General features: G+C 44.0%; 1 protein-coding gene across 1 annotated transcript in view; it reads right to left on the bottom strand.

The window, feature by feature from the left end:
* Nucleotides 1–27,027, bottom strand: part of TM9SF2 (transmembrane 9 superfamily member 2) — a 402,149-nt gene that overhangs the window by 148,136 nt on the left and 226,986 nt on the right. Inside the window, exons 10-12 of the mRNA XM_078657617.1 lie at nt 23,373–23,505; nt 7,952–8,071; nt 5,526–5,583 (exon numbers count right to left, since the gene is read on the bottom strand). Of these exons, the coding sequence (XP_078513743.1) occupies nt 5,526–5,583; nt 7,952–8,071; nt 23,373–23,505 (311 nt within the window). The remainder of the gene's footprint in view (nt 1–5,525; nt 5,584–7,951; nt 8,072–23,372; nt 23,506–27,027) is intronic.

Here is a 27,027-nt window from a genome sequence, read left to right as displayed (position 1 = left end):
GTCTAATAAGAAATCCTCTTCTGCCTCATCTGAGTGCATTGTGACTCCATGATGGATGGCAGCCCTATTGATTAAGTGTCCAAACCCAATATTATCTTCTGGTGGAGATGGTTTGGATGGATATGGATCAGGAATATCTGGTACATCCTGTGGGATTGGAGTCAGGTTGGTCTGGGTAGTTAAAAGGGCCATTTGGGTCCTCCCCTGCCCCATAATATCATCATCATCATCATCATTATGAGGATGTGTATTTTGTGGAGAAAAATGAGGAGGAGAATTTGGGGTGGTGAAGGAAGAGGGTGTGGATTAGAGTGAGAAATAGGAGAAGAAGGATGCATGGATGATGTGGCAGAGTCCTTTTTCTTGACAGGCACGTGAGGTGTAGGTTCTGTATCCAACTTCCTCTTCCTGTGTGGTGAAGCAGAGACATGTCCTGTTTCTGGGTCAATATATATCTTTCTGTGTAGGATCAGGTTGAAAGAGCTCCTCTTTCTCAAGAACTGCTTTGGTGCCGATTTTTTCGGTTCCGAGCATGGTTGTTGCTTTCCTTTGTCTTTAGCCTTAGGAATTGTGTTAAAGTCCTTTGGCGTAGCTCTTGGCTCCGAAGAACTTGGCTTTGGAGCCCAAACTGGTTTCGTCGGCTTGGAAGCATCGGAAGCAGGCTTTATTATTTTCGGAGCAGTTTTGTCTGTTAGAGTCAACAGTTTCAAAGTGGATTTCGGAACCAGGGCTTCTTTCGGTTTCGGTGCCGAGGGAGCGGGTGGTATCTGAACATACGGCTTGCTCAGTCCCGAGCTACCGGAAGGCTTCTGAATTTTCTTCGGAGCCGGGCCCGAAGGCGGGGCTTCTGAGGTAGTTTTAAGGTCGCGACTGGGCCTCGGAGGCAGTGTTGACCTTTGCCTTTGATTTTGGTGTTAGGGTTGGGGTAAGGGCAGTAGTACTCACGCGTTGACCCGAAGGTATGGAGTCATCGGAGTCGTCTGCCCCAGATACGATTTCGAGATCTTTAGAATCTTCCTGCAGGACATCAGGACGCTTGTCAAAGATGTCGACCGGTTCCGGAGCTGATCTCTGCATGATGTGTCGAAGGGCCCTCCGATCCCGAATGGTCTTCTTGGATCGAAAGGATGCACAGGCTGGACAGCTGGACTTGTCATGTTCCAGTGATAAGCACAGGTTACAGACCTTGTGGTGGTCAATGCGCGGGAACTTTGCTCCACACTGGGGGCATTTCTTGAACGGCGTCCTTTCCATGAGCTGTAGGCCTCACGGCGTGGATAGGCCCGAGGGCCCGCGTCGACGGCTGGAATCAAGCGGACTAGATAGAGTCGATGGTTATTGATGTCGAAAGTTGTTTAGTATAGTTGAAGTAAGTTTTCACGCGTCAAACTACTTTGAAAGTAGTTTTCGAACCGGAGCGTAGAAGTTACAATCCGAACCCAGTGGCGGAAAAAACAATCTAAGGATGGAGTCGATGCCCATGCGCACTATCGTCCAAGGGAGGAGTCACCTACTTCGTGACTACAAAGACTTTTTCCAAGACAACAACATGCAATCATCCGAGCCCAACACCAGGTGGCGATCTAATGTTCAGTGTGAGATCTGCAGCTCATATGCCTCGAACACATATTTTACCTGGCTAGGAGAAACGATCCCTTGAGGCTTGTGGATGAGGTCAATGGTGCTTCAAGGGTGTGCTTGGTAGAAAATTAACATGTGACTGAAGATTTTGTCTCTTTTTATACTAGTCTACAGAACAGGAGAGAAGCCCTAGATTACACTGAGAAGGATTTCATACTTGCCACTATACACTCCCCACACCTAACTGTGGCAGGTAGGGAACAGCTAGACCTTGAAATCTAGGAAAATGCATTGCCTATCTCCTCCTCTGAGATCTCAAAAGGGAAGATGCCAGGGCATAACGGCATTCTAACACTGGTCTTTCATAGTTTCCCTTAAAATTAGCACCATCTCTAATTAATATATTCAGCCAAGGTCAAATATCCTCACCTGACTTCAGACAGGCACTACACTTCTGTTATGCATTCTTTGGTTCAAAGTGAATGTTAAGGTTTTATACCTGGTAGGTCTACCAGACAATCTGAGACAATCATAATGCCTTGGCTCTTGTAGCAGTTTGTTTGGCATTGTATCTAGACTTGGCCTGCTACTAATGTTACACCCTCTACTATATAAACAACCACAATCTACAGTTTGGGTGAATGAAATGCTTTTGAGATTGAGGATACAGGAAAAGAATGCCTGCACTCAACTCTATTATTTACAATCGCCATTGAACTCTTGGTCCAGAGTCTGAGGAAGGATGATTTGGTAAGAGAGAACCACTGGCAGGAAGAGTTAAAGGATCATGTGTCACTGTCATGTAATGGGAGATCTTGTACCAATTTTAGCAGTATTCAGGTCTACAAATAAACTGGTCCAAGAACATCATTCATCCAGTTCAATAAACCCATGAAGAGACATTATGAGCCTTTAGTCTTAGGGCAGAATCAGTGAGCTATTCGCATCTGAAAATCTAAATCTCAAATTCCGACACAATGCTGGTCTAGCAAGATTATGCTTCCTATCTGCTGAGGGACATGTAGCACATGTGAGGAGTCACAATAAAAAAAACAGATCTCCCTACCAAAGACGCACTGAAATCTGTCTTTCCTGCGTGGTCACCCAGGATTTCCTTGCCTTTTGCTGGACCCTATAGTTTTGCTGGCTTTAGAAATATGTTCACTTTACCCCTGCTAATCAGTAGTAATGTCTGTGCTCCCCCTTTTAACATAGTCAAAATGGCATACTGCTGGACATGTCGACTTGCCTAGAAGTCCCAAATATATGATTGAAAGTATACCCAGGGCTTGGAAGTTAAATGACACCAGTGGACCACAGCACCTATTGTGCCATCCACTACCGTGACAGTGCAAACATGGCTTCAAGTCTACCAACGTAGCCTGATTTTGGAAGTGCAAAAAATACAATTCTAACTGTCAAAATAAACCCTTCTGATAGGTTAAAACCTCCCTATTAAATATTAATAATTCACCCCAGGTAAGCCTTGTCACCTACAAGATAGGGTGCGTTGCATTTAAAAGTAGGACATGTAGAAAGTTAATGTTAACATGTCCTTACAGTGACTAGCATCCAAAAGCTGTGGCAGGCCTAGCTGTTTTATATAGAAAACCATGTTATGTTGAAAAACAGATTAAATTCCCAAGACTTTATATCAGGAATGAAACTAGCTAGAAAAATATTCAAACAACTATTTTTAATAGTTATTAAAAGTGCAATTTAATGGTGAAGTCAGATTTTTTATAAATATTAAGGAAAAGTAACTTTTAGAATCTAAACTATTCCTTGCCTTACGTTCCGGAAGGCTAACTTTGCATTAGCTCGCGCATTTCTGCCAGACAGAAATAAGCATTTGAATAGGTGTCAAAGAGGTGTGAAGTGAAGAGCTCAGGCAAATTTGGGGACTTTAAGGGTTCATCCTGAAGAGGGTTGTGATTATTTTAAGAGGTGGGCATTCACCCAACCCAATTAATAATCCAATTTCTTACACAAAGAAGCGGCCAAATATTTAAATATTTCAAATATGCTTAAGACCTAGAGCATCAATGTGGGAGACATCTTGTCTTAGTACCACTCCCAGTAGAACAACAAGAGAGTGTCAAGAAAACAAGGTAGATTAGCACATGATCAGAGATCAGTATATTCCCGTAAAATTCACATTGGAAATTGTTAGGGATTTATTAGAAGCCCTCACTCACCACCCTGGGTGGTGACATGCTTCATCATCGGACCCACCAGGAGAAGCCAAGTGCCTCCCTGGTGTGCTACAACGCCAGATTACTGCGGAGCTGGATTTTTTGTGACAGTGATGTGAAAAATGTGGTATTAAAATTGTCAAAGAGCTGTACCAGAAGGAAAAATGTATTCAATGGTCAGTCTGACAAGGTTAAAATATGTGTAGGGAAATGTGCCAGTTAATGTATTGGTTATTTCCACTTAGCGTGGGGTCGACATGTTTCAGCCCTTATGTTTAAGATTTACTGGGCTTTCTTCAGAACCATGGTTTGTGTACCTCGGCGGTGTGGGCGCGCTAAGGTCCACCCTACCAGAGGACGTGAAAGTTAAAATCGGTTGTGTAAAATAGTGCAGAAAAAACAAACAAACCACCAAGTAGTGGGAATTCCCTCTGGTTTAGAGGAACCTGTGTAGTTTGTGTGAAAAACGATCCACTCCCCATAGGTCTCGGGAGGTGGGTGGGGCGACAATGGCACACCGCCCGCAACGCCCTGCACCCGCTTGGCACCTAGCGTTAGTCACCTGGTTAGTCAAAAGATGCCAGTGAAGCCTTTAACATGATGCTGTTTTTCTGCTAATAACCCATTAGGAGAGTCAATATAAACAAGTTAAATTTTATCTGCTAACCAGGACTTTCCCTCAAATACAGTGCTTTAAGTATTAATGCCTTTCACAGCCCGTAGTCCCTAAATTTGAAGCCCGATGTCAAGTCAGTGCATTTATTTCTGATGCAACATTATCGTGCAATATTGCTCAAGAACATCCTGCAGAACATGATAGTGGCACATTTCACACAAACTACAGCGATTGAGATCTAGTGGAATAACAAGGATTTAATTAAAGAAGAATAAAAAATATAATCCGAAATGACGATGGCAACTATAAGAAATGTTCCATAGCCAACAAATTCACCTGTAAGCTAATAGAGACAGTCCACTACAGAGAAACACAAAAACACATTCTAAATGAGATTTAAAGACCTCGGTAACAAATATAATGGAAATATAATCTGGCATGATGGCGAGATAAGAGCAATACTATCTTCTGCAGTACAATATATGGACTTATTTGACATTTTACTGCATTTTAATCACTCGTCCTAATGATACAAGAAGCTAAAAAGAGTGAGCATTTCTAATGGTCTTATAGGCCATACTGGAAATCTGCCCTTTGAATGGCATGTACAGTTTTACATTGGGGTTTAGAGCAGTTTTTTAAAAATTGTTTTTTATTGGTTAATAAAGATAAGGGATTTAGAGCTATGTTGCATTTGTCAAGAATAGATATTAAGGAGGGACCACAATGTAATTTTTTTGTTTGACGGTCACAAGACAGGCGAAAAAGCCAGCGAGTCAAAAGACATTGAACTTCAAGCTGCCAAGTGACTCTGATGCTTTCAGTTTACACAGCTTGGTGCAAAATATGAAGTTAAAGAAGGTGCATAAATTACATGTATGTGCGGAGCGGAGTCAGGCATATGGAGAGGCAGAAGTACTAGACTACAGTGAAATACACAGTTTCTAGGCCTATTAAAGGGTGGGTATCATTCACAAGAGCAGGGCATGGGAAAGAAACATGCTGCGAAAACGAAAACTATTAATATAAACAATCATTGTATAAATAATTGCGTTTATTTCTAGGAACAACAAATACTTAGCATATACAGGTTCTCAAATAGTGGATTACTGAAAGAAAACTATTGGCCATACCCAGGACACAGGAACGATGTTAGCAGTACATTCGTTTTCCATTTTTCACCACCAAAAGCTGTTGAAAAAAGGACACCAAATATAATTCAGCAAACCAATATCTTGTCCAACTGATCTTAAGTGAAAATACAACAAATGTTTTATTTCCAGGATAGAAAATTCATAAACCAATGCATACACGCATGATATATATATCTCTATAAAAAAAGATTCATGCATTTCCATAGAATATGATATTAGGTTGTCAAAGTGATTTTGGAGCATACAGTTCCTAACTAATGATAACAGGTAGAATGATTAAAAAATAAAGATTTTTGCTGCAAGACGAGATTTACTGATGGAAATCAGGTTGTGTATGTGTAAATAGTCCAACATTCTAGGAATGCAAAAGACATGTTTCAAAGTCTTACATATTACATGAAATTGATAACCTACATCGTAATGAGCAAGCTTTTCAAATATTCAGGGTACTATCTAATCCACTAACATTTGACAGCAACGTCTGCTTCTCCTCAGCAATCTAGCTAAAACCCATGGGTGTTTAAAATGTAACTCAAACAGGTGATAACAAGGAGGGGGTTACTGGGAGCAGAAATCAGCACTTGGCTGGGGAAAGGTATTAAGGACAACTATAGATTTCTAAGGGCTAGTACTATGGAATGTCTTTTACTTTATGCTTTTCTTGGAAGACTCTGTCGTCCTTAATTTGTTCAGTCACATGATGAAATGATACACTGGTGTGGTAAATATGCAAATTGGGATATATTTAAAATATGATTTTTTTATTGTTTCATGAATTCACCTACAATGTCCAAACATTTTTAATTATTCAATAAGAGGTTCTTTTTGACATTTACAAACACTGAAAATAATGTGGTCATTTTTGTTGTGATTGGTGTCGTCGATGGGAATCTATTTCAAATGGAATATCTCCCAAAATGTGTTCGTTTTCAATTTGTCTGTTGCTAGGGAAAAAAATCAATGATCTCTTTTGAATTAATTCACTGGTATGTTTTACAGTGAAGAGCTTAAAGAAAACCAGAGACTTAAAGATTAGCTAATGAGAAGACAAAGTTGTTTATTTGTAATCCAAGTTTCTCAACAGGGATATTCTCTCTGAATGGATAAACCGAATAATATCTGCAAGTACCCGTACCTGCTAGATGCAATTTAAAAAAAAAAAAATTAGGTTTTCAAATGCATTTACAATTAACTTGCCAGTAAAATTATTAAACACAATAGTACATTTGGCTGAAAACACTAATGCTGAATACCACTGTAGATCAAAACACAAAATCAGGAAATTGTGCCCTAATTCGTGTAAAGAAAACAACAACTAGACCCTGCTCCTTTAAGAACTTTGGAAGACTACTCTGAGATATCTTCTTACCTTTAATGAAATCAGACCGAATCCCATAGGAAAGAACTCCAGTTACAAAAAAGTGAATATTTAGTCTTTTTGTGCCCTCAACTTGCTTCACCGAATAATCACAACCATTTGTGTTTTCATGAAGTCTTGACAAGATATCTTTATATACCATAAATTTAGAGGAAAATTTTTCACATAGCTCAATGTAATCCTAAAAACCTAGAGTGATTGTGGCTACGATGGCCACGGTGGGGAACCAATTACTAAATCCAAGGTTGTGTGCTGGGGGAATTGTTTGGGGGACTTGATGGGCAATATGAATGTGTAGGGTGGTACATCCAACAGTGAGATTCCTAGAGGGCTCAGTGGTGTCCTTCAAGGTCTTCCTCTACATGGAAACATCGAGTCAGGACTGCTGCCTCTCCATTATGTAACACAGTGGCAAAGAACGTTTATTTGGAGGGGGGCGCACTTAAGACCATTGGGCCTAGGTTTCCAACCACAATTTATTTAATGTTGTCACCTACCAAATTACGGTCTTTATGATTTTTTCTATGCTGTTGCATGTCACCCTCTGGACACTTTAGACTGCTCTTTTATATACTCAGACATTTGTTAGAGGGGCATGTGGAAAAAACAATAATTGAAATGCATCACTGTGATTACAGATATTGTACGATTCCAAGTTATAGTGAGAATTAAATGGAGGTTTGATGAAGTGGAGTTAAAACATTGAAGTCTAGCTAATAAGTCTGATTTTGCACTCACTTCAGGTCATCCACAAGTCTATGTACATTGCATAATAAATTTAAACTTTCCACTGTGTAAGAAGTAAATGGCTTCTAAATGGCTGTGACTTTGTAACTCTCTTGGATAGACATGGACTGCTTCCCTTAACACAACATTTCCAGGTGTACGTACAGCTGTCGAAAATAAAGATGAATTGAAACCATTGGATGGGATTCTTAATCCTTTTGAGGAAAAAGTTCCAAAACAAATAAAACAAAACTCACTAAATTTGAACTTTCATCCATACACAGCAAATCCTCCTACTTACATTTGTAGAATCTAGCAGCAACATATCCTGCTGGAGTTCCAAGCAGTACCCATAGGACTACTGCACACGTCATCAAGGCTCCTCTGTTTGCAGGTGACAAAAATCCCAAGCAGGCAAAAACTAGAATTAAGAAATAAAAGTTAAATGTAATTGCCATCAATTACAGTAAAAAAAAAAAATCACTTGGTAAATTATTCAGCATGAAGTCAGATGAAAATCAACAGTGATCCTCCTTTATCAATTAACTGTAATTGTCATAGACAATGATTGTAGCATGTCAAGCTAGTGAACAAAAGTTCCAACTGTACATTTATATTATAATGTTACTTATCATGACATGCGTAGAACTATATTAGGTTGAATATGTGCATATGAAGGCATTAGTTACAAACAAGTTGCAATGCACAAAAAGGATATAGTTTGACTTTGTTTTCTTCATCATGCTAACACCTGAAAAACCACATCTTTAATGTTACTTAATTTTCTTGCACATTAACAGCCACTTTCAAGTTTCCACTTTCCTACCTCTGTTTCTTCAGTCACAGGTACTATTAATACACACCAACAACCCCTGATGTACAAGTCTTTCTAGCCTCCATGTAAAACCTTTGTAGATATCATCACAATTGCAATCAAAGTAAACAATTTGACAAAGATAAGTAAACAATTATTTGCCCTGCAAACTGTATGAAAAGTTCTAAATGATCTTCTGGGCTTACAAAATAGGTGACAGTGAAATAATCCAATTCCTAGCTAAATCAAGCATCACCTTTTAACAGGTGGTCAATTTCTCAATCTTTGACAGTTTGTACATGCTGTACATATTTACTGAAATAGTTCAATTTGGGCTTCTAGAAAACTATACAATATAAAAACAACCTGAAAAAATGGAGTCATTTCATCCTTTTCTCCAGGTTTATTGCATAAAAATCTAAGACAAACGTATATATAATTCCAATGATTACCCTAATAATGTGGTTAATCTATGGCCCCATTTTGAGATACATGCTTTTCACATAGTTTACAACAGAGGTAAGTTAAGTCTTGCATTAATTCAATATAAAAACCAACAGGTTTCTTACAAGGAATAATTTAGAGTTCAGGGATAAATTACAGGACTACTTCACAAAAACAGGGCATTCTGAATAAGATCGGGAACATATATTTTCGACCAAATTGATAAGCACATAACTATAAAACCACAGAAAAATGAAAAGGCCATCCAGGAACTTCCAAGCATTCTACATTTCTTTTCTTGTCATAATAAAATTGAAACTTTCTGTTCATATTGGTCCCCAGGTTGGGCATTAACGAGCAATGTTGTCTTCCGTGTGGAATATCGCACGCCCTTTCAATTATATTGAAGTGTGTGCAATACCTTGTGCAGACAAGGCCTATGCACAGCAACATCATACATTTCGAAGAAAGAAAAATCCTGGAGAGAGTTAAGTTGTACTTACTGGTCAAATCAGTCTCACCCATAATCCTTAGAAACTACAACACACTGCATAAACCCTACTCTTACTCTGGTTACACCTGAAAGCCTAGGTCTACACTCATAAAACCAGAGTGATTACAATGAAAGATGCATTTCACACACAGTTTGATGTTGAAATCCCCACTTCCTTAGTTTCAATCACATTACAGATAGAAAAAAAGCCTCTTGCTGAGAATTAATGTCAAAGCACAGCTGGCACAAAAGGCTACCTTAGTCAAATAAATGTTGTCTATGATCAGGCAAGTAACATCAGGCCTGATTGTGTACCCTCACAAAGATGGCACACATAGATTCGGAGTAGAGAGGACTGGGAAAGGAAGATAGAACTCATGTGAAAGCACCCAATATTATTTAAACTAGGCATACAGTTGCAAATCTCCAAATATGTTATGTACAGTCAGTATGTCATGTGTAAGTATAGTTTGTACTTTGATTTAGACACATTTCGGTCCACGTTCTCTCTGAGAAATTTCTCATTCTTTAAAACGTATTTCACAATTTATATGCGTTCCAAGATCTCACAATTGGGCAGCATATGGTTACTGTTCATGAAAAGAAGATCCTTGATGGGCTAACACACTTTCACTTAAATACATTTCACATAGACACCTGAAACATTTGCCAGTTTGTTTTTTAGTTAGAACTCAGTAGTGCATTGCTATTTCGAAGGTATGAACTGACTGACCTCCAAAAGACCATTTTGGGATTTCTTTGTACATCAGGAAGACATTAACTGTACTTTTGATATCAAGTGGAAATTAGTATTTCTAATTGTCTCGCTATGTACTGGTTGAATGCAGGCAAACATTTGTCTATAACACCAAAGATACAAACACTGTTCGATCCTTATAATGTAGTTTCACAAGGTAGCAACTACGGACTTTTTTCACTTCTAGGGTTTGAAGAGACCACTGCCGAAGAGAAAAGCCTTCCTAGAGCAGTTCTCCTGTGACAGTCACCTATAAAGCGTTTTTTTTCTCCTGAAGTTAGACTGCCCTCGACAATCATCAAAATACACCAGGCAAAAAAAAAACAAAAAAAAACTCAAATCATATTTGCAGAAAGAGGTTGCAACAGAACAAGTCATTACTAATGTCTTCTTGCTCTATAGACAGAAAGAGTAAATATTATATAACTGACGATGCATAATATCCTAGGTTTTCTTAAGAGGCGGATGCCTTAAAGTGACCGTGTTAAATCCCTCTTTTCTTTTAAAAAAAAAAATTGTATTTGCATTTTTGTTATCTGCTGTTGTTACAGTGTTTAGACAACTTTCACAAGATATATTACTTATGGAAGTACAATGGGATCAAACATGTTGTCTCGATACATTCTAATCCGACCTGCCCACTGTGATTAAATGTGGTCCGTGTAATATATAATATATCTCTTAATGCAATGTACATTAACTTGAAAAACAAACTTCATAAAACAAACTAATCAGTTTCATTTCTCATTGTTATAAAGGAGTGTGGCAATTGAGATGTTTACCCTCCGGTCCCAGGCTCCCACCTTACTGATCATCAAATTGAACGGGTAGTTGAACTGGATGTTTGCCTGTCCCCAGATATATTCAAGGCATCATCTCTTGCGGCGTCAGTGCATCATTGGCATTTATAAGGACTGTGTCATAGGCTGTTTCATGAAAGTGCATCGGTCTCGTCCCTGTTGCCATTTATCAAGTCATTACTGTCCGAATCCTGGTCTGTATGTTTTAGTTCTGACAGTATGGCGCCCCAGCACTGTGCAATAGGGTATTTCCTCCCACCTGCAATCTTCTCTTTATGTAGTGCCGTGCTTTCTGCCTGTGCCCATACCGTCAGGCAGGTTTTCCAGTTGGTGAGGACAGGGGAGTGTTTGTTTTTCCACCGCTTGGTAATGAGTCTTTTGGCTACAATAAGGCCCAGATCTATGAATCTGGAAGTGACTCTGTGCTTCTTGGGTCTAGGAAAAAAAGACCCAATATACACTATTCCCATGTGTGCATTTGGGCTCAGTCACTGTATGTAGCCAATGCCGCCGTCACATCTTTCCAATATGATTGTAATGTGTGACAATACCACAGCATGTGTAATAAATTAGCGCCTATTTGCATACGTCTCGGACAAGCTGAGTTGGTTAATTGGAAATAATTATTAATTTTGTCAGGGGATAAATATGCCCTATGTATAATATAGGTCTGAATAATTTGGAATTTGGCATTCCGTGGTATTTGCGTAGGAGTAGCCAGGATAGTTTCCCATTCACTGTCTCCTTCCCACCGGGTGCAGAGGGACGTGAAAGGCTGTAGAGTGTGTTAGCAGTGTTTTATGTAACTTCCGTTGCCCATCACATGCAAATACTGAATAAGCAGGTGCATTTCGGGTTCGGTGTTCATGTCTCCCCATGGCAGCATGAGGGATCGGGTGACCGAGTTATGTAAAAGAAATTGACCAGCCGGTAAGTCGTAATCGTGAGATAGAATGTCAAAAGATGTCAGAGTGCCGTCCGTGTAAAGATCGGCAAGTGTATGAATCCCGGCAGCATACCGGTATGTAAGTATACTATTGGGGGTGCCCATTTTATGTCTCGGGTCAGTAAAAGGGGAAATGCTGGGGCATATGGAATCTGTCTCTTAGTAGGACACAGGCTGCGCTTGCAACAGCGAAGGGTTAAGGCCAAATAAGATGGTGTTGGAGTGCGAGGTCTGGCCATCGGGTGAGCAAGATTATAAATCTGGGAGTGAGACCATGCTGGGATTGTCGATGCTGTATTGCTTAGATTGAATCCTGCGAGCCATTTCGAAACCCACTGAAGCTGAGACGGCAAGAAGTAGAGCTCCATATTAGGAACAGCCAGACCGCCTCTACCGGGGGGTGCATGTAATTTTCAGAGCGCTATCCGGGGAAGATGGAGCCCCAGATAAATCCCCTAATCATTTGCTCCAGTTTATGGCAAGTTTTGGTTGGGACATAGATGGGAAAATTGGAGAATTAATATAGGAGCCTAGGCAACATTACCATCTTAGTTAGGGCAATTCTGCCCATCTATTAAGGAGCAAATTATTAGTGACGAGTTCTGGGTTACGAGTTTCACTACTGAATGGGTAGAGGCAGAATTTAGCCCAGTTTACCTTCAACCCTGACATAGCCTCAAATTGTCCCAATGTGTCTGCTATTAATCCTGGTACATTGTGTAAACCCTTGAGGTTTAGTAGGAGGTAATCCGCATACAGTGAAACTACATGGAAACCATCCCCCAGTGGAATATCCCAATCCCTGCCTCCAATACGTAGTTTCATGGCAAGCGGTTCCATTGCGAGCGAGAATAGTAGTGGGGATAAGGGGCAGCCATGTCTGGTGCCTGTAAATAGGTATGGATTCTGATATTGTGTTACTTGTGCGTACTCTGATGTAGGGTTGCGCACAAAGTAATTTAATCAGTTGAAGGAGATCCATATCCTCACAATGTTGCAACAAGCATTGAAAATGCAATAGGTCTCGCAATAGAAAAGTTTGACCTTTTGGTGTTGCAAATGTAATTTTTTTTTGTTTATATTTTTTCAAATTATTAAAGTATTAATTTTGTTTTTTGTAAAGTGAATAGTTATAAACCTACCAAATATTACATTTATAGCATTAGAAAAGTTACATGTTTAGTTTTGTCCTTTTTTACATGTAAAAACTTTTACCATTAAAAATTAAAAACAACATTAGGTCACTATCCTTTAGTTATACCATTTTACACAAAATTGTGAGTTTGCACATTAATACATGTAAAAAAGGACAAAACTAAACATGTAACTTTACTAATGCTATAAATGTAACATTTGGTAGATTTATAACTATTCACTTTACAAAAAACAAAATTAATACTTTTATAATTTCAAAAAATATAAACAATTTTTTTTTTACATTTGCAACACCAAAAGGTCAAACTTTTCTATTGCCAGACCTATTGCATTTTCAATGCTTGTTTAACATTAAGGTAGCTACTTAGGGTGTGGTGCAGCGTAAGTATTATCAACACACAACCTGACACACAGAACTGACAATTCTTAGTTCCAGATAACAAACCTTGGCCGCATCTCACTTTGAAACAAGCTCTTGGCATTGCTGTGGGGGGGCGGGCGGGAGCGCATAGCAATGAAGTCTGATGGCGTGCGCGATTTCGTGGGACGGAGGGAGCGAGCTGAGCCGCATTTGACAAACTGAAAGTCACCCGGCAGCTGAGTCCTGAAAAATCGAGCTATTTGACCTATTGCATTGTAAAGTATTATTTTTTTACACGGATGGGTGGGCGGATCGTGGAAGCTACACGAGAAAAGGAGGTGTGTAACAGCAATATGGGGAGGTAACAGCAACATAAGAGGGGGCCCAAAACCCAACTGGGGTGAAGAGCTGGAGGGGCAACATTTGGGGTAAGTAATGAAGAGAAACACACCAGCGAGTGAAAGAGGGAGAATTTCTTGGGAAACAGCAACACAGAGTGCATGGAGTGCTTGACACAAAGTAAACTAATGAACTGCAGGGAGAGAGAGGGGAGGTGCTGGCGGCTGGGGAGGAGAAATGCGAGCCTGGCGGCCGTGAAACTGCAGGGAGAGAGAGGGGAGGTGCTGGCGGCTGGGGAGGGGGGAGGAGAAATGCGAGCCTAGCGGCCGTGAAACTGCAGGGAGAGACAGGGGAGGTGCTGGCGGCTGGGGAGGGGGAGGAGAAATGCGAGCCTGGCGGCCGTGAAACTGCAGGGAGAGAGAGGGGAGGTGCTGGCGGCTGGGGAGGGGGAGGAGAAATGCGAGTAAGGCTGTGTGCGGGGAGAGAGAGGGGAGGTGCTGGCGGCTGGGGAGGGGGAACAGATGGCGAAGACTGGCGATTTGATGCTGTGCACGCGTATTTTAACTCATTGCGTTTGCGCATTGAGCCAAAAGCGCACATGCACTTCATCAAATTGCCAGTCTAGTTAAACTCTGTTTAAGCCCCTATAGTCTCGCTCCGCTCAATGCGCATGCGCATTGACAGGCGAGACCTAAAAAGGTAGGGCCACTCCTAAGAATCAAAGTCCTTCTCCAGGTCCAGGACCTTGCAGCCGGGATTAGGCCACATAGCTGGAGCATACTCCTGAACTCTGAAAAGTCTCCGTATATTGAGAGATATTAAGGGTAGGGACAAAGCCATTTTGGTCTGGCTGTATCAGGCCCTTAACCAGTGGGGCTAATCTGGCAGCCACTATAGATGCTAATATTTAGTAATCAGTGTTTAGTATGGCCAATAGGATCCCAACAAACCCGGATCACTACCTGGCTTGGGGAGAGAGACCAACAGCGCCTCTCTGCGTAGTCGTGAGAGTGTAATCTATACATGAAGTATCAAATACTCTTTTGAGCTGAGATGCCAACATGTCCGCATACGCTTTATAAAATTCTGATGGTAGTCCATCCGGACCAGGAGCTTTCCCCGTAGCCAGGGAGCGCATACTCACCAGTATCTCAATTGTAATGTCGGCATCCAATTCTATTCTTTGGTCCAAGGTTATTAATCGGCTAGATATTGGTGAATCTCTTCCGTAGTTATATTAACTATAGATTTATATAATGTGGTGTAATGGGATGTGAATTCCTGATGTATGTCCTGTTGCGAATAAAGCATTATACCTTGTGAGGAGCAAATTGATGTGATAGGGGATTTAGCGTCTACCTGCTTAATAAGCATGCAAGGAGTCTACCTGCCTTGTCCCCGGAGTTGTGAGTACGAGCTGAGTGCGCTGTGTAATTGAGGCAACAGAGTCTCCAGTAGTCGAGCATGTTCCGCCCTTGTCTCATGTAATCTAGCGTAAGTCCGTGGGTCAGCAGCAGATCGGTTTTCGAGGTGTGCTAAACCATTTTCCTTCTCAAGAGTCTTGTGCATGCCGGCCTGGGTACCTAGGTAATGACCCCTAACTACTGTCTTAAAAGCGTCCCATTCTATCAGAGCTGATGACGCAGAGTCAACATTTTCAGCAAAATAATTTAACACGGCTTCCCCAAGGAATCTCAGAATGGTCTGTCCTCCAATGTGTCTAGTTGTAAATGCCATCTAGGAATTAGTGGTGTGACATTACCCCATTGCAGTGATATGGTGTGTGGGTTACGGTGAGAGTGTGTTCTTCCAAGATATAATGGCTCTGTTATGATTGGCAATAGGTCCTCCGATACCAGTATCCTGTTAAGTCTAACATGTAAATCGTGAGCTCCTGAGTAAAAGGAGTAAACCTGATCGGCGGGGGGTATCTGTTCCGCCAGGCGTCTTCTAAATGTCATTGCCTAGACCAGTTATTGAGGGCCTTCATGGCCGAGACTGTTGGTGCCCCAGGTAGGGGTGGAAGGAACGGTCTAAGGAAGTATCAAGTACACAGTTATAATCTCCTCTAAGTATTATCAGTGTTCCATGCCAGGTCGATAGCTTGCATGATAGGAGATCTATAAAGGGCGCTTGATCAGTGCTAGGTGAATAAATTGATGCTATTATGACAGGGTTACCATTGAGAGACCCCTTTACCAGAACATATCGGCCGTTTGCATAAATGAGGGATTCCTCCACTTTAAATAGAGCACCCGGCCTTACCCAAACCAGTGTGCCTCTTGCAAAAGCAGAATAGCCAGTAGCGTAAATTTGACCCACCCGTCTTCTCTGCAAATGTATCACCTCAGGTAAGTGCATCTCTTGTACGAGGGCGACTTGGAAATGGTAAGGTTTAAGGTGGGAGTAAATCAGATACCTCCATGAAGGGGTATGTATCCCCCTCAAGTTCCAAGTACATATCTTTGTGGTCATCATGTTACAGGTGGAGGCTGAGCTACACTAGAAAAGGGGGCGGGGGTTCTTGGGGATCATTGGCATCAGGCGGGTGGAGGTCCGGCGTGAGGGGCGGACAGGCAGCAAGTGACAGAAGCACATCGAGACAACTGAAACCAAAATACAAATGCCAGTACGGCGAGAGTCAAACAGGCAGTCGTCCAAATCTTACAATAGAAAAACTGGTCTTAAGTGATTGGGGGGGGTGGGGGGGGGGGGGGAGTGGACCTACCCTGCCGATGTGTCTTAGCGGGTGTGTAGGTTAATGTAGCACTCCCCCTTTTGACTATTGAAAAGCGACCCCCGGGGCCCGAGGGACAGGCGTCTATGAATTGACAGCCTACAATTCTGCTAATTAACTATACATCGCCTATGGTACAGATATCACAGTGTGCATATCATGGTAGCGAGGGAGATATATGTAACAATCAGTGGAACTTTCCATCATACTTGCATATACGACGCTGGAACAGTTTCAATTGGGTCCATCGAGCAATGATAAATGCACTAAATGATATCTTCTGCTGTCTGGGGTGTGATTTCCAGCAGTGTTTGAGTTCTGGGAGTCTATGATTCCATCAACGGATTCCGCATTGCTAGTTCCGCCTGGTAGGCTGGACTCCGAAAGCGAGTCTTGTTGCGAGATACCAATGTCTGCTGCCGCCTGAAGTGCATTGCATTGGTCCTTCATCTGTTCTAAGTTGGGGCGAGTTTCTGTGATGAATAGTGATTTCTATGTCTCTTCTCCCCTCTAGACCGCCCTGCCTTCACACTTCGGTATGGATTCACTGTTTTCATGTTGGGGAGGGTGTCCGTAGCAGGATTGTAAGTGTCTAGCCATTCCCATGCTGCAGTTTGAATATCATAGAAACGCGATTTACTTTTCACAATTATTCGCATCGAGCAGTGAATAGCAGAGAGTACTTGAGGTCCAGTTGACGGAGCCTGCGCTTCTCCTCCAAGAAAGAGTGTCTTTCTTTCTGGACTGCTGCAGTATAGTCCCGGAAGAACATTATTGTACTGTTCGCGACTCGGATCTTTTGCATTTTCCTGGTCTCCTGTAGGATAGTGTCCCTGTAGTTCAGCACACGGAACAGGAATGGGCGCGGGACCGTCCCCGGTTGAGGATGGGGGGGCTTGTTCGGTACCCGGTGAGCACGTTCGACAACAAAGTGCTGGGATAATAATCCCTCCAGTAGTACGTTTCGGATCCAGTCTTCAGTATAGGTGGCTGTGTCTCACCCTTCCTCACCTTCTGGCCGGCCTATAGCACGTACATTAGTTTGCCTCAAGCAGCCTTCTGAGTCTTTAGCGCGGCTTTCAAGGTACTTCACTTGTGCCATGAGGTCTTAGAGTCTCTTTTCTGTATTCTATGCCTGCAGGGAGAGATCTGCGATTGTTGCTTCAATCGTGCAAGTTCTATCCGTAAGTTTCCGGTGATCTGCATGCAGAAGATCAAGGTTTAATGCCACCTTATCTATTTTGCTTTCAAGTGAGGTTCACGTCTGCTCAATTGTGGTGCTCAACTTCTTGACTGCGTCCAGCACCGCATCTATTTTATTTGACATACTGTCTGTGGATGACTCGCCAGGCATCTTGTCAGACTGGGGGCAAAATGGAGGTGGCGGGCCTGACAGTCCTCCAGTACCAGATCTGAGGTGCCCCATGTGGGACATTTATCCAGGGAAGGCGACACAGGGATTCTGGTCGCTTAGTACGTATAAGCTTACTGATATATGTGATGTAGAATTGCCGGGCCCCAAGATGTAATGGTTCCGATGGTTTTAGAACAGCGGGCTGTGTTTTACTGTGCAGTGGTCCAGGAATGTTTTTCTCCCCAGATGGGTGTGTGTTTGTAGCTGGCATCTGCTGCTGTACTCAGCCCAATAACTGCGCAAGACTGCGGTTAGGTGGCAATATTGAGTGTAATCAGAGATGTGTTACCCAATCCTGTGATGCTGCATATGTTTGAACTGTTAAATCTGCTCCCCTTTCTGCCAACAGCCACTCTATCCAAGGTTTAACAAGTCGTCTTGCGGGTGCCCACAATGGACGTACATCAGCAGATTCAATGATGAGGGTGCGATCACAGGGCTCAATGAGTCTTCTGCCAGTGAATCTGTCCAGGCCTTTTATTCCTCTGCAGCCAAGGAGAGCCACCCATTCCAATATGCAGTGCAGAGCCCGCGCCCATGCTCAAGGTATGGAGGAGGCAAGTTGCTCCACTGTATAATGGCCCAAAGGTCTATCCGGGATACGCAGTTGCGTCGCGGTGACGCTTCCTTCACTATTCCCCACAGCAGTATCTTCCCATAGCGCTAGGCAATTAAAATGACGTCCGTCAGCGTTTTCTACCGCCATCACGGGCGCCGAGCCGCTCCCCTGTTGCAGCGCCTACCTTGGTTTAAGGTTGTTGCAGGGTCGGTGGGGCATCAGGACAGAGACCCACTGCTGCCCCTGTGAGTCAGGGGCCCCAGCTCCAACATAAGCTCCCGGGCAAGCCACTAGCAATCAGCACTCTCACGAAGATCAATCGCTCCGGGGCCGGAGTTCTATTCAGTGGTGGCAGGGATCGGCCTGCAACATCGCGCGTGTGCCCAGAGGGGCCACGAGGGCTCCAAAGCCTCCGCGAGTCTGTCGGGGTTGCCCCGTTGAGGCCCGGCTGGGATCACAGGCCGGTACGCGGCCACTCCCTGCCACCCACGGGCCAAGGCCGGGCCTGCACTGCCTACAGTGCCGGAATCCAGCTGCGCGACGGAGATCGCGGGAGCCCGGGGTCGGATCAGCCTCGGCAGCTCCACGACTGAGCTGCCCGGTAGACCAAGGGGTGCGCAGGACAGGACTTATGAAGGATTTCAAAGGATATGCGGCGGATCTCTTACAGAGCACATCTGCCATCTTCAGCGACGTAGCCACGCCCCGGACAGTGTTAAATCCCTCTGTACAAAAGTTTCGATTTATCCAACCGTATCCAGTTCTAACTGTTTTCCGAATACTGTCTTTTGTCTGGGCCTTAGAGCAAGAGCACACGGAAGAGGGCTTACAAAAGTGGAAAGCCCAAGTAACTAATCACTTCCAGAGCACAGAAATATTTAATCAAACAACTGAAGCTGTTGCATACCTGCATGGCTACGAATGCTTTCTGAAAGGACTCTTAAAAGGGATACAGTTTTGATATGCAGTAGGCAAATAAGCACGTAGGGAAAGCATTAAAAAACAGTTGTAAGTACTCCTTCGTGGGCAATGGACCTGTGTGGAACTGTAGGTTCTTTTTAAGATCTTTGTCAACAGTCGGAGCTCCTCTAGTACCTGCGCACACACTGTAAAATGGACCCTGGACTATCTCATGAAGATACAAGCATTTACAATGCAATGGTCTCGGCATTGTTAAACTTAGAGCTATTGGCATTGCTCATGACAGGGACGGGTCAATAGATACAGCAAGGCCCACATTTACTAAAGGTTTGTGCAAGAGATCTTGTGACACAAGTAGCAGAGTAAATCAATTTTTGCATGAAAAACGCCAATGCTGTCAGGCACAGGCAATCGGTATTATGGTATATTGTCTGAAGTACCTATTTGTACTGGGGGCTTTTCCCTGAATCGCGCATCTTCCATGTCTGATGTCTGTGCTGCTGTCTAAAAATACTTGAAAATAGAAAGGTGCCCCACCACTTACTTTTTATCCCTCTCTTAAGGAAAGTTGAAGACGCTGTTTGTCGTACTCAACTAAGTATTTTTATTTTTACCAATCAATTTTTTGATTTCGAAATCTGTTTAGTCAAAACAACCTTATTATAAACAGACAAACACATATATACAATATACATTCAACATATAATGTGGCTTATCTACACAACAACGTGTTATCAAACAAATTAAATTCACTATTGACAAAAAGCTGAATGCGGAAACATTATGCAACAGACAGTAATATTTACAGTGTAATAAATGAAAAACACATTATCAAGTGAATAAAACTTTTGTGCAAAACTCAAGAAAATTGGTGAGAAAGTAGGAATAATTAGGAAAGGAACGTAAAGGCAAATTCGAAATTAATTAACAGCCAGCGAAAGCTGGTTTCCAAATTGTCCTTTTCTAATTGGCCGACGCGTTTCGAATCCAGGAGATTATGTTCTGGATTCTCATCAGGGCACAATTATTCTGTCGGGTCTTTAACAGAGACAAATTCGAGGGACAGTTGTTGGTGCAGGCTGGAACGACTCCAGGAGGAGTCAGAGGGGCAGAACTACCGTCACCTGATTCTCTGCTTAGCGGGGGCAGTCGCCTTTAGTTGAAAAAACGGGAATTCTTTTGTTGTGTTTCACTGAGGTTAGGTCGAGGCGCTTCGGATTTCAATCGCTCGGTGCGGGGATCTAGCTCTGCAGGCAAACTTTACTTCAATAGCAAACACATGCGGTTTGAACCGGGCTTGAACCGGGCTTGCTGGAAAGCCTCACCGAGTAACACAGAGTAAATTGGAGCCCGGTTCAAACCGCATGTGTTTGCTATTGAAGTAAAGTTTGCCTGCAGAGCTAGATCCCCGCACCGAGCGATTGAAATCCGAAGCGCCTCGACCTAACCTCAGTGAAACACAACAAAAGAATTCCCGTTTTTTCAACTAAAGGCGACTGCCCCCGCTAAGCAGAGAATCAGGTGACGGTAGTTCTGCCCCTCTGACTCCTCCTGGAGTCGTTCCAGCCTGCACCAACAACTGTCCCTCGAATTTGTCTCTGTTAAAGACCCGACAGAATAATTGTGCCCTGATGAGAATCCAGAACATAATCTCCTGGATTCGAAACGCGTCGGCCAATTAGAAAAGGACAATTTGGAAACCAGCTTTCGCTGGCTGTTAATTAATTTCGAATTTGCCTTTACGTTCCTTTCCTAATTATTCCTACTTTCTCACCAATTTTCTTGAGTTTTGCACAAAAGTTTTATTCACTTGATAATGTGTTTTTCATTTATTACACTGTAAATATTACTGTCTGTTGCATAATGTTTCCGCATTCAGCTTTTTGTCAATAGTGAATTTAATTTGTTTGATAACACGTTGTTGTGTAGATAAGCCACATTATATGTTGAATGTATATTGTATATATGTGTTTGTCTGTTTATAATAAGGTTGTTTTGACTAAACAGATTTCGAAATCAAAAAATTGATTGGTAAAAATAAAAATACTTAGTTGAGTACGACAAACAGCGTCTTCAACTTTCCTTAAGAGAGGGATAAAAAGTAAGTGGTGGGGCACCTTTCTATTTTCAAGTATCTAATTAGGCCCAGCCTCCCCATTTGTCCATCAGGGCCAAGCTCCCCTTTTGTTTCACACATCGCTGTCTAAAAATAGGAATGTGTACTGGAGGATGTACAGGGAGTATACGGTAGGCATGGCTGGCTCACTTAGTGTGTGTGCAAAATGGAGTGAGGAATAGGAAGCGGCGTCACCGAGGCTGCTCTGTATAACCCACGGCTCGCCGTGGCACACATACTGCGCAGTGATGTCGGGGTGTGCGTGGGGAATGGGGGACTACGAAAGGGCTGTCACCGAGGATGATGAAGACACTTCTTCAGTAACTTGTCAGATCGATGTGGTCACTTGCACTCTCTGTACACGTTTGTCACCGGAACAGGGGGCGTTAGGAAGGGCTGACCCCGAGGTTAGTGAAGGCATCTCTCCTGGGGCTTGCACTTCGTTGTGAATTACTTTCACTCAACCCTCGTGCGCCAGCCTCCAGGCGCAGCGCGCAGTAATGAAGAGGCAGAGCAGCGAGTGTTCGGGAGGTGGGGGCAAAGGCGCTGCTGTCTCTAAGGCTGGTGAAGACATCTCGTCGGTCCCACGTTAGTTAGCCCGTTGGAGGTCTCTTGCTCTCTATGCAGACGTCTCTCGCGTGCCACTGCGCAGTGATGGAGAAGCAGGAATCTGTGTGCGTTGGGTGGAGGGGTGAGTGGCGAGACATTTCTTCGAGTCACTTTGAGGGGAGGGGCGCAGCATCCTTTGTGCTGGAGCGGGGCACTGGCGGAGAGTGAAGAAACACAATGCCGCAGACTCCTCCATCGCCGCTGCCATCTCGCTGCATCAGTACCGCTGAGCCGAGGGCTCCAGACCGCACCCCACCCAGAGATGTGCAGAACGCGAACGGCGTTTCACATCACCGCACGCTCGTCTCCCTTTGTCATTGCATTTTACAATAGGCAAATACAAGTTCGTAAAAGCTCTTGTGCGTGTGTAAGGAAGATCAGATCGTGTTACTAACATATAAAAACAGGAAATGGGTTCCATTGTAGAACTTCCTTTTTGTTGCTTTTGTTAGCGGTTCTTCTTGTTTTTTTAATGTTCTGTTCAAACCTGTGAAAGGTGGTAAAAAACACGTTAGAGCTCTTTAAACGATAGCCAATCCTCGTCTGTAAGCCTGCCTCAGCCTCTCCCGCACTCACTCTCCTCTTTAGCAGCGCCGCTCGCTGGTATGCAGACTCCCCCTGCATTCCAGCAGGCGCGCGTCGCGATCCGGGCTGCATTAGCACTGTGGAGACTAGACCTGGCCGTGCGCACAACGTTATCTTATGGGGATATGCTGCGCGCGGCCAGGTCTTGTCTCACTTCGGTGTTCTCAGACTGCTGAGACGCCGACAATAGTTCTCTGGCGAGAACGCGCTTTCAGCGCGTTACTAGCCGAGACCTAAAAACGAGTGAAACAATTGCCAATTATTTTTTCCCATTCTTCACAAAGTTGGTAACCACAAGCAAAACTGAACAGAGTTAGGGAGGCAACATGTGAACAGGGAAGTGCACTAAAACAAAATCTGCCATATAAAGTAGCTTTCTGCCTAGATACAACCACAAGGCAAATCGACGCAGGTAGGCTGCACAGCATGCATCAATAATAGTAATCTAGTAATTGATTGTGTCTACCTTAAAAGCCCAATTACTGCCATCACACAAAAATGCAATATAATGTAATAAATGGTTAAAACCAGCATGGTCCTTTGCCAGTTCTCTACATTAATTTCAATAAAGATTTACTATTACATTTCTGCACTAGAGAAACACAATTATGTAAGATACGGAAATTATATTAACTTTCACACTGGGAGATAATTTATTTTCAAAATACTTACAGAGAGTTATTAAAGTCATAATTAAGATTTGTGTGCCAGAGCCCAAGAAAACAGACAGCAGCATTCCTTTTCTGGGTGGCCTGAAAATATCACCATGAACCAGCTTCCATCCAAATTCTTCCTGGGCATCTTCCTGGAACAGAAACAAATGATATATTTAATGCAGGTTGAACAAAGTGCTGTAGTGATAGTACTGTAAGCAGCGCATTGGAGATTGTGTAGGATGCCACCAGAATAACTACATTTACTAACACATATGTAAATGACAGGTCTGAATTATCAAAATTAACATGCCAAAAAACAGATTGAAAATGCATGCAAAATATACTTTTGTTATCCAGTACTGGGCTTCTAGGTCCAGCACTGGGATCTCTACTTAAGACAGGTAAGTAATTACATTTCAGTAGTTGGTACGATTTTTAAGGGATATTTAAAGTTTTCAAAAGTAGACAAGAAATTTCAAAGAAAAGCAGACAATGGGTTCCTATGGAAGACATTTAGATTACTAGTAAACACGGTTATGATTACTTTTGCAGTTCAGTACTTGGCTAAAAGGTACAGTACTGGCTTCTCTCCTGATCACAGGTGAGCACTTCGGAATTCGTTATACGGCTGATTTTAGAGGAATATTTTAAAGTTTCAAAACTTGACACGTAAAAGATTTTTCGAGTCAAACCAGTCAATGTTATCCTATGGCAGGAAAGTGAGTCATCGGTTTTCAGGTGAGTACTCGACTGGTGAAGTTAAGATTCTGGGCTTAGACTCAGGGGTCCCCCAGGGTCAGGTAGGTACAGTTGGTACACCCGCAGAGGCACAGGGGTGGCCGGGTGCAGAGGTAGTTAGGCCCAATGTTATCCAATGAGGGGCAGGGGGTTAGCAGGCCACGCCGGCTGTGAGAGCAGGGCTTCTGGTCACTTGCCTAGGGAAAATGGGGAAGTAGGATATGATACAGGTTGCACTGCCAGGGGCACTCGGGCGGCTGGGTGCAGGGTGCTTTTGAGCCGTCGGGCGCTCAATGTTATTCTATGACGTTCTTGAAAAGGGAACAAAGGCTGCAGGCTCGGGACGGAGGATCTTCTGGAGCGACCAACACTTCGAGGGGTAAGTTGGGATCTTGGAGGATAGGTAGGCAACCAGGAGTTGGGCACAGGGGGCCGTGGGGCGCCGGGTGCAGGGGTGTCTTTGAGATCGGGAAATCTTACCCCCTGCTGGAGTCACAAGGCAGTCAGGTCCTCCAGGGTTTTTGTAGGTTGCTGACCACTGGAGACGCGGGGGTTTAGCAGGAGCAGGTTCGAGGGTCGACAGGCCGGTAGGGCTGGGACCAAATCAGTTGGTGTCTTCCTCTTTTTAGCAGCTGCGCGGCAGGTCTTTTTGTTCCTTGTTTTTCTTTCTTGTTTCGGAATCTGGATCTGTGGAAAAAGGTTCAGGGTGCCCCTAAATACTAAATTTAGGGGCGTTACAGGTAGGGCAAGGGCAGGGACCAATGGGTCCCTGTCCTGGGGTGGGTACACCCCCTAGCCCGCTCCTCTCCTGTGGGAGGGGGGCAGGAGCCTAGCTGTGATTGGGCAGGGCTCCCCATCTTCAAGATGGCGGAGCCCGGGGTCGTGCATCACCTCTCCTCTCCTCTCCTCTCCCACCTGCCGGGGGGGGGGGGGGGGGGGGGAGTTGGCACAGGCTAGCACACACCCCTTTCTGACATAGGATTTCCTGCCAGTCTTCCCGCCAGAGTGGGGGTCAGAACTGGTGGGGCCAGTTGCTGAGTGCAGCAAGTGGTCTGGAGATGCTCACAAAGTCGGAATGCCTTTGAAGCTTCCCCTGCTCATCCTGGGGGAGGAGGCGCGGCACCTCGTCCCAGGATGTGCCTGGTTGCAGGCCCAGGAGAGCGGGAGCTCTCCACCCAGGGGTCCAGCAACATGTCTGCTGTGTGGCAGCCTCTCAGACAAGACGTGGATTGTAGGTTAGGTTTCAGGGGGCATCTCTAAGATTTCCTCTGTAGTGCATTTTACATTAAATCCCACACTGGCATCAGTGTGGGTTTAATGTGCTGAGAAGTTTGATATCAAACTTGTCAGCCTTCAGTGTAGCCATTATGGTGCTGTGAAATTCGTAATGACAACCTCCCAGCACCATATACTCTTAATGGCATCACTGCACTTACAGTGCCCAGGAATGGCCCCGGGTACTGTAGGGGCACAGGGCTCATGCACCTGTGCCCACACCACTGGCATAGGGCACCCAGCTAGAGGTGTGGCTGGTGTATGCCAGGGCAGTGGGTTTGTGGGCACGGCACACAGGGATGTGTGCCATGTCGACTCTTTGTTCAGTTCTGCACCAGGACACTCAGCCTGCAAAGGCAGTGTGTGTGTGTGTGTCGGGGTACAGGGCCCCTAAGGGTGGCACAATAGGTGCTGCAGCCCTTAGGGATCTTCTCTGGTCACAATGCCCTGGGTACCTAGGGTACCATTTACTAGGGGCTGACATGTGGCTAGAGATGCCAATTGGGTTTAGGCTTTAGTACAGTTTTTAGGGAAGTAACACAGGCCCTGGGCACCTGGTTGGCAGGAGCCCAGGGCACGCTCAGTCAACGCACATCAGCAAAAAGTGGGGGCATACCAAGGCAAAAAAGATGGCACTTTCTCACAACAGTTGATCAAAGTATATGGCAACATGCCCATATACTATACCATATATATAGCGTCCGCTCCTGTGACAATGTAAAACAAGTCTATTTAATCAGTAGATCTTTTTTTAATTTCGTTCATCCAAATGGCATAATGCGTTTCGGGACACACGCAGACACGGACACACACAAACACGGACACACACCCCCACACGGACACACACCCACACACACACACCCCCAGACACACACACAGACACACACACAAAGAATTCGGGACACACGCAGACACAGACACACCCAGACAGACAGACACACCCAGACAGACAGACACACCCAGACAGACAGACACACCCAGACAGACACACCCACACAGACAGACAGACAGCACACAGACAGACAGACAGCACACAGACAGACAGACAGCACACAGACAGACAGACAGCACACAGACAGACAGACAGCACACAGACAGACAGACAGCACACAGACAGACAGACACACACAGACAGACAGACAGCACACAGACAGACAGACACACACAGACAGACACAGACAGACAGACAGACACACACACACAGACAGATAGACACACACACACCCAGACAGGCACAGGCACACAGACAGACAGACACAGGCACCCAGACAGACACACACAGACACACACACAGACACACACACAGACACACACACAGACACACACACAGACACACACACAGACACACACACAGACACACACACAGACACACACACAGACACACACACAGACACACACACAGACACACACACAGACACACACACAGACACACACACAGACACACACACAGACACACACACACAGACACACACACAGACACACACACACAGACACACACACAGACACACACAGACACATACACAGAAATGTCTGTTTATAAGCCAATTTGTAGGTAACAGCTAAACAAATCCTGTTGAACAGCTAGGAGCTAATTATCCCATTTATCATTTAAATAATAGCTGTAAGACTGCCCAGTGATCTGCTGTTCATAACTCAAC

Source organism: Lissotriton helveticus, chromosome 8 (assembly GCF_964261635.1).
Source record: "Lissotriton helveticus chromosome 8, aLisHel1.1, whole genome shotgun sequence".
Taxonomy (NCBI): domain Eukaryota; kingdom Metazoa; phylum Chordata; class Amphibia; order Caudata; family Salamandridae; genus Lissotriton; species Lissotriton helveticus.
Note: the sequence above shows the minus strand (reverse complement) of the source record. Positions and strands in the feature narration are given on the sequence as shown.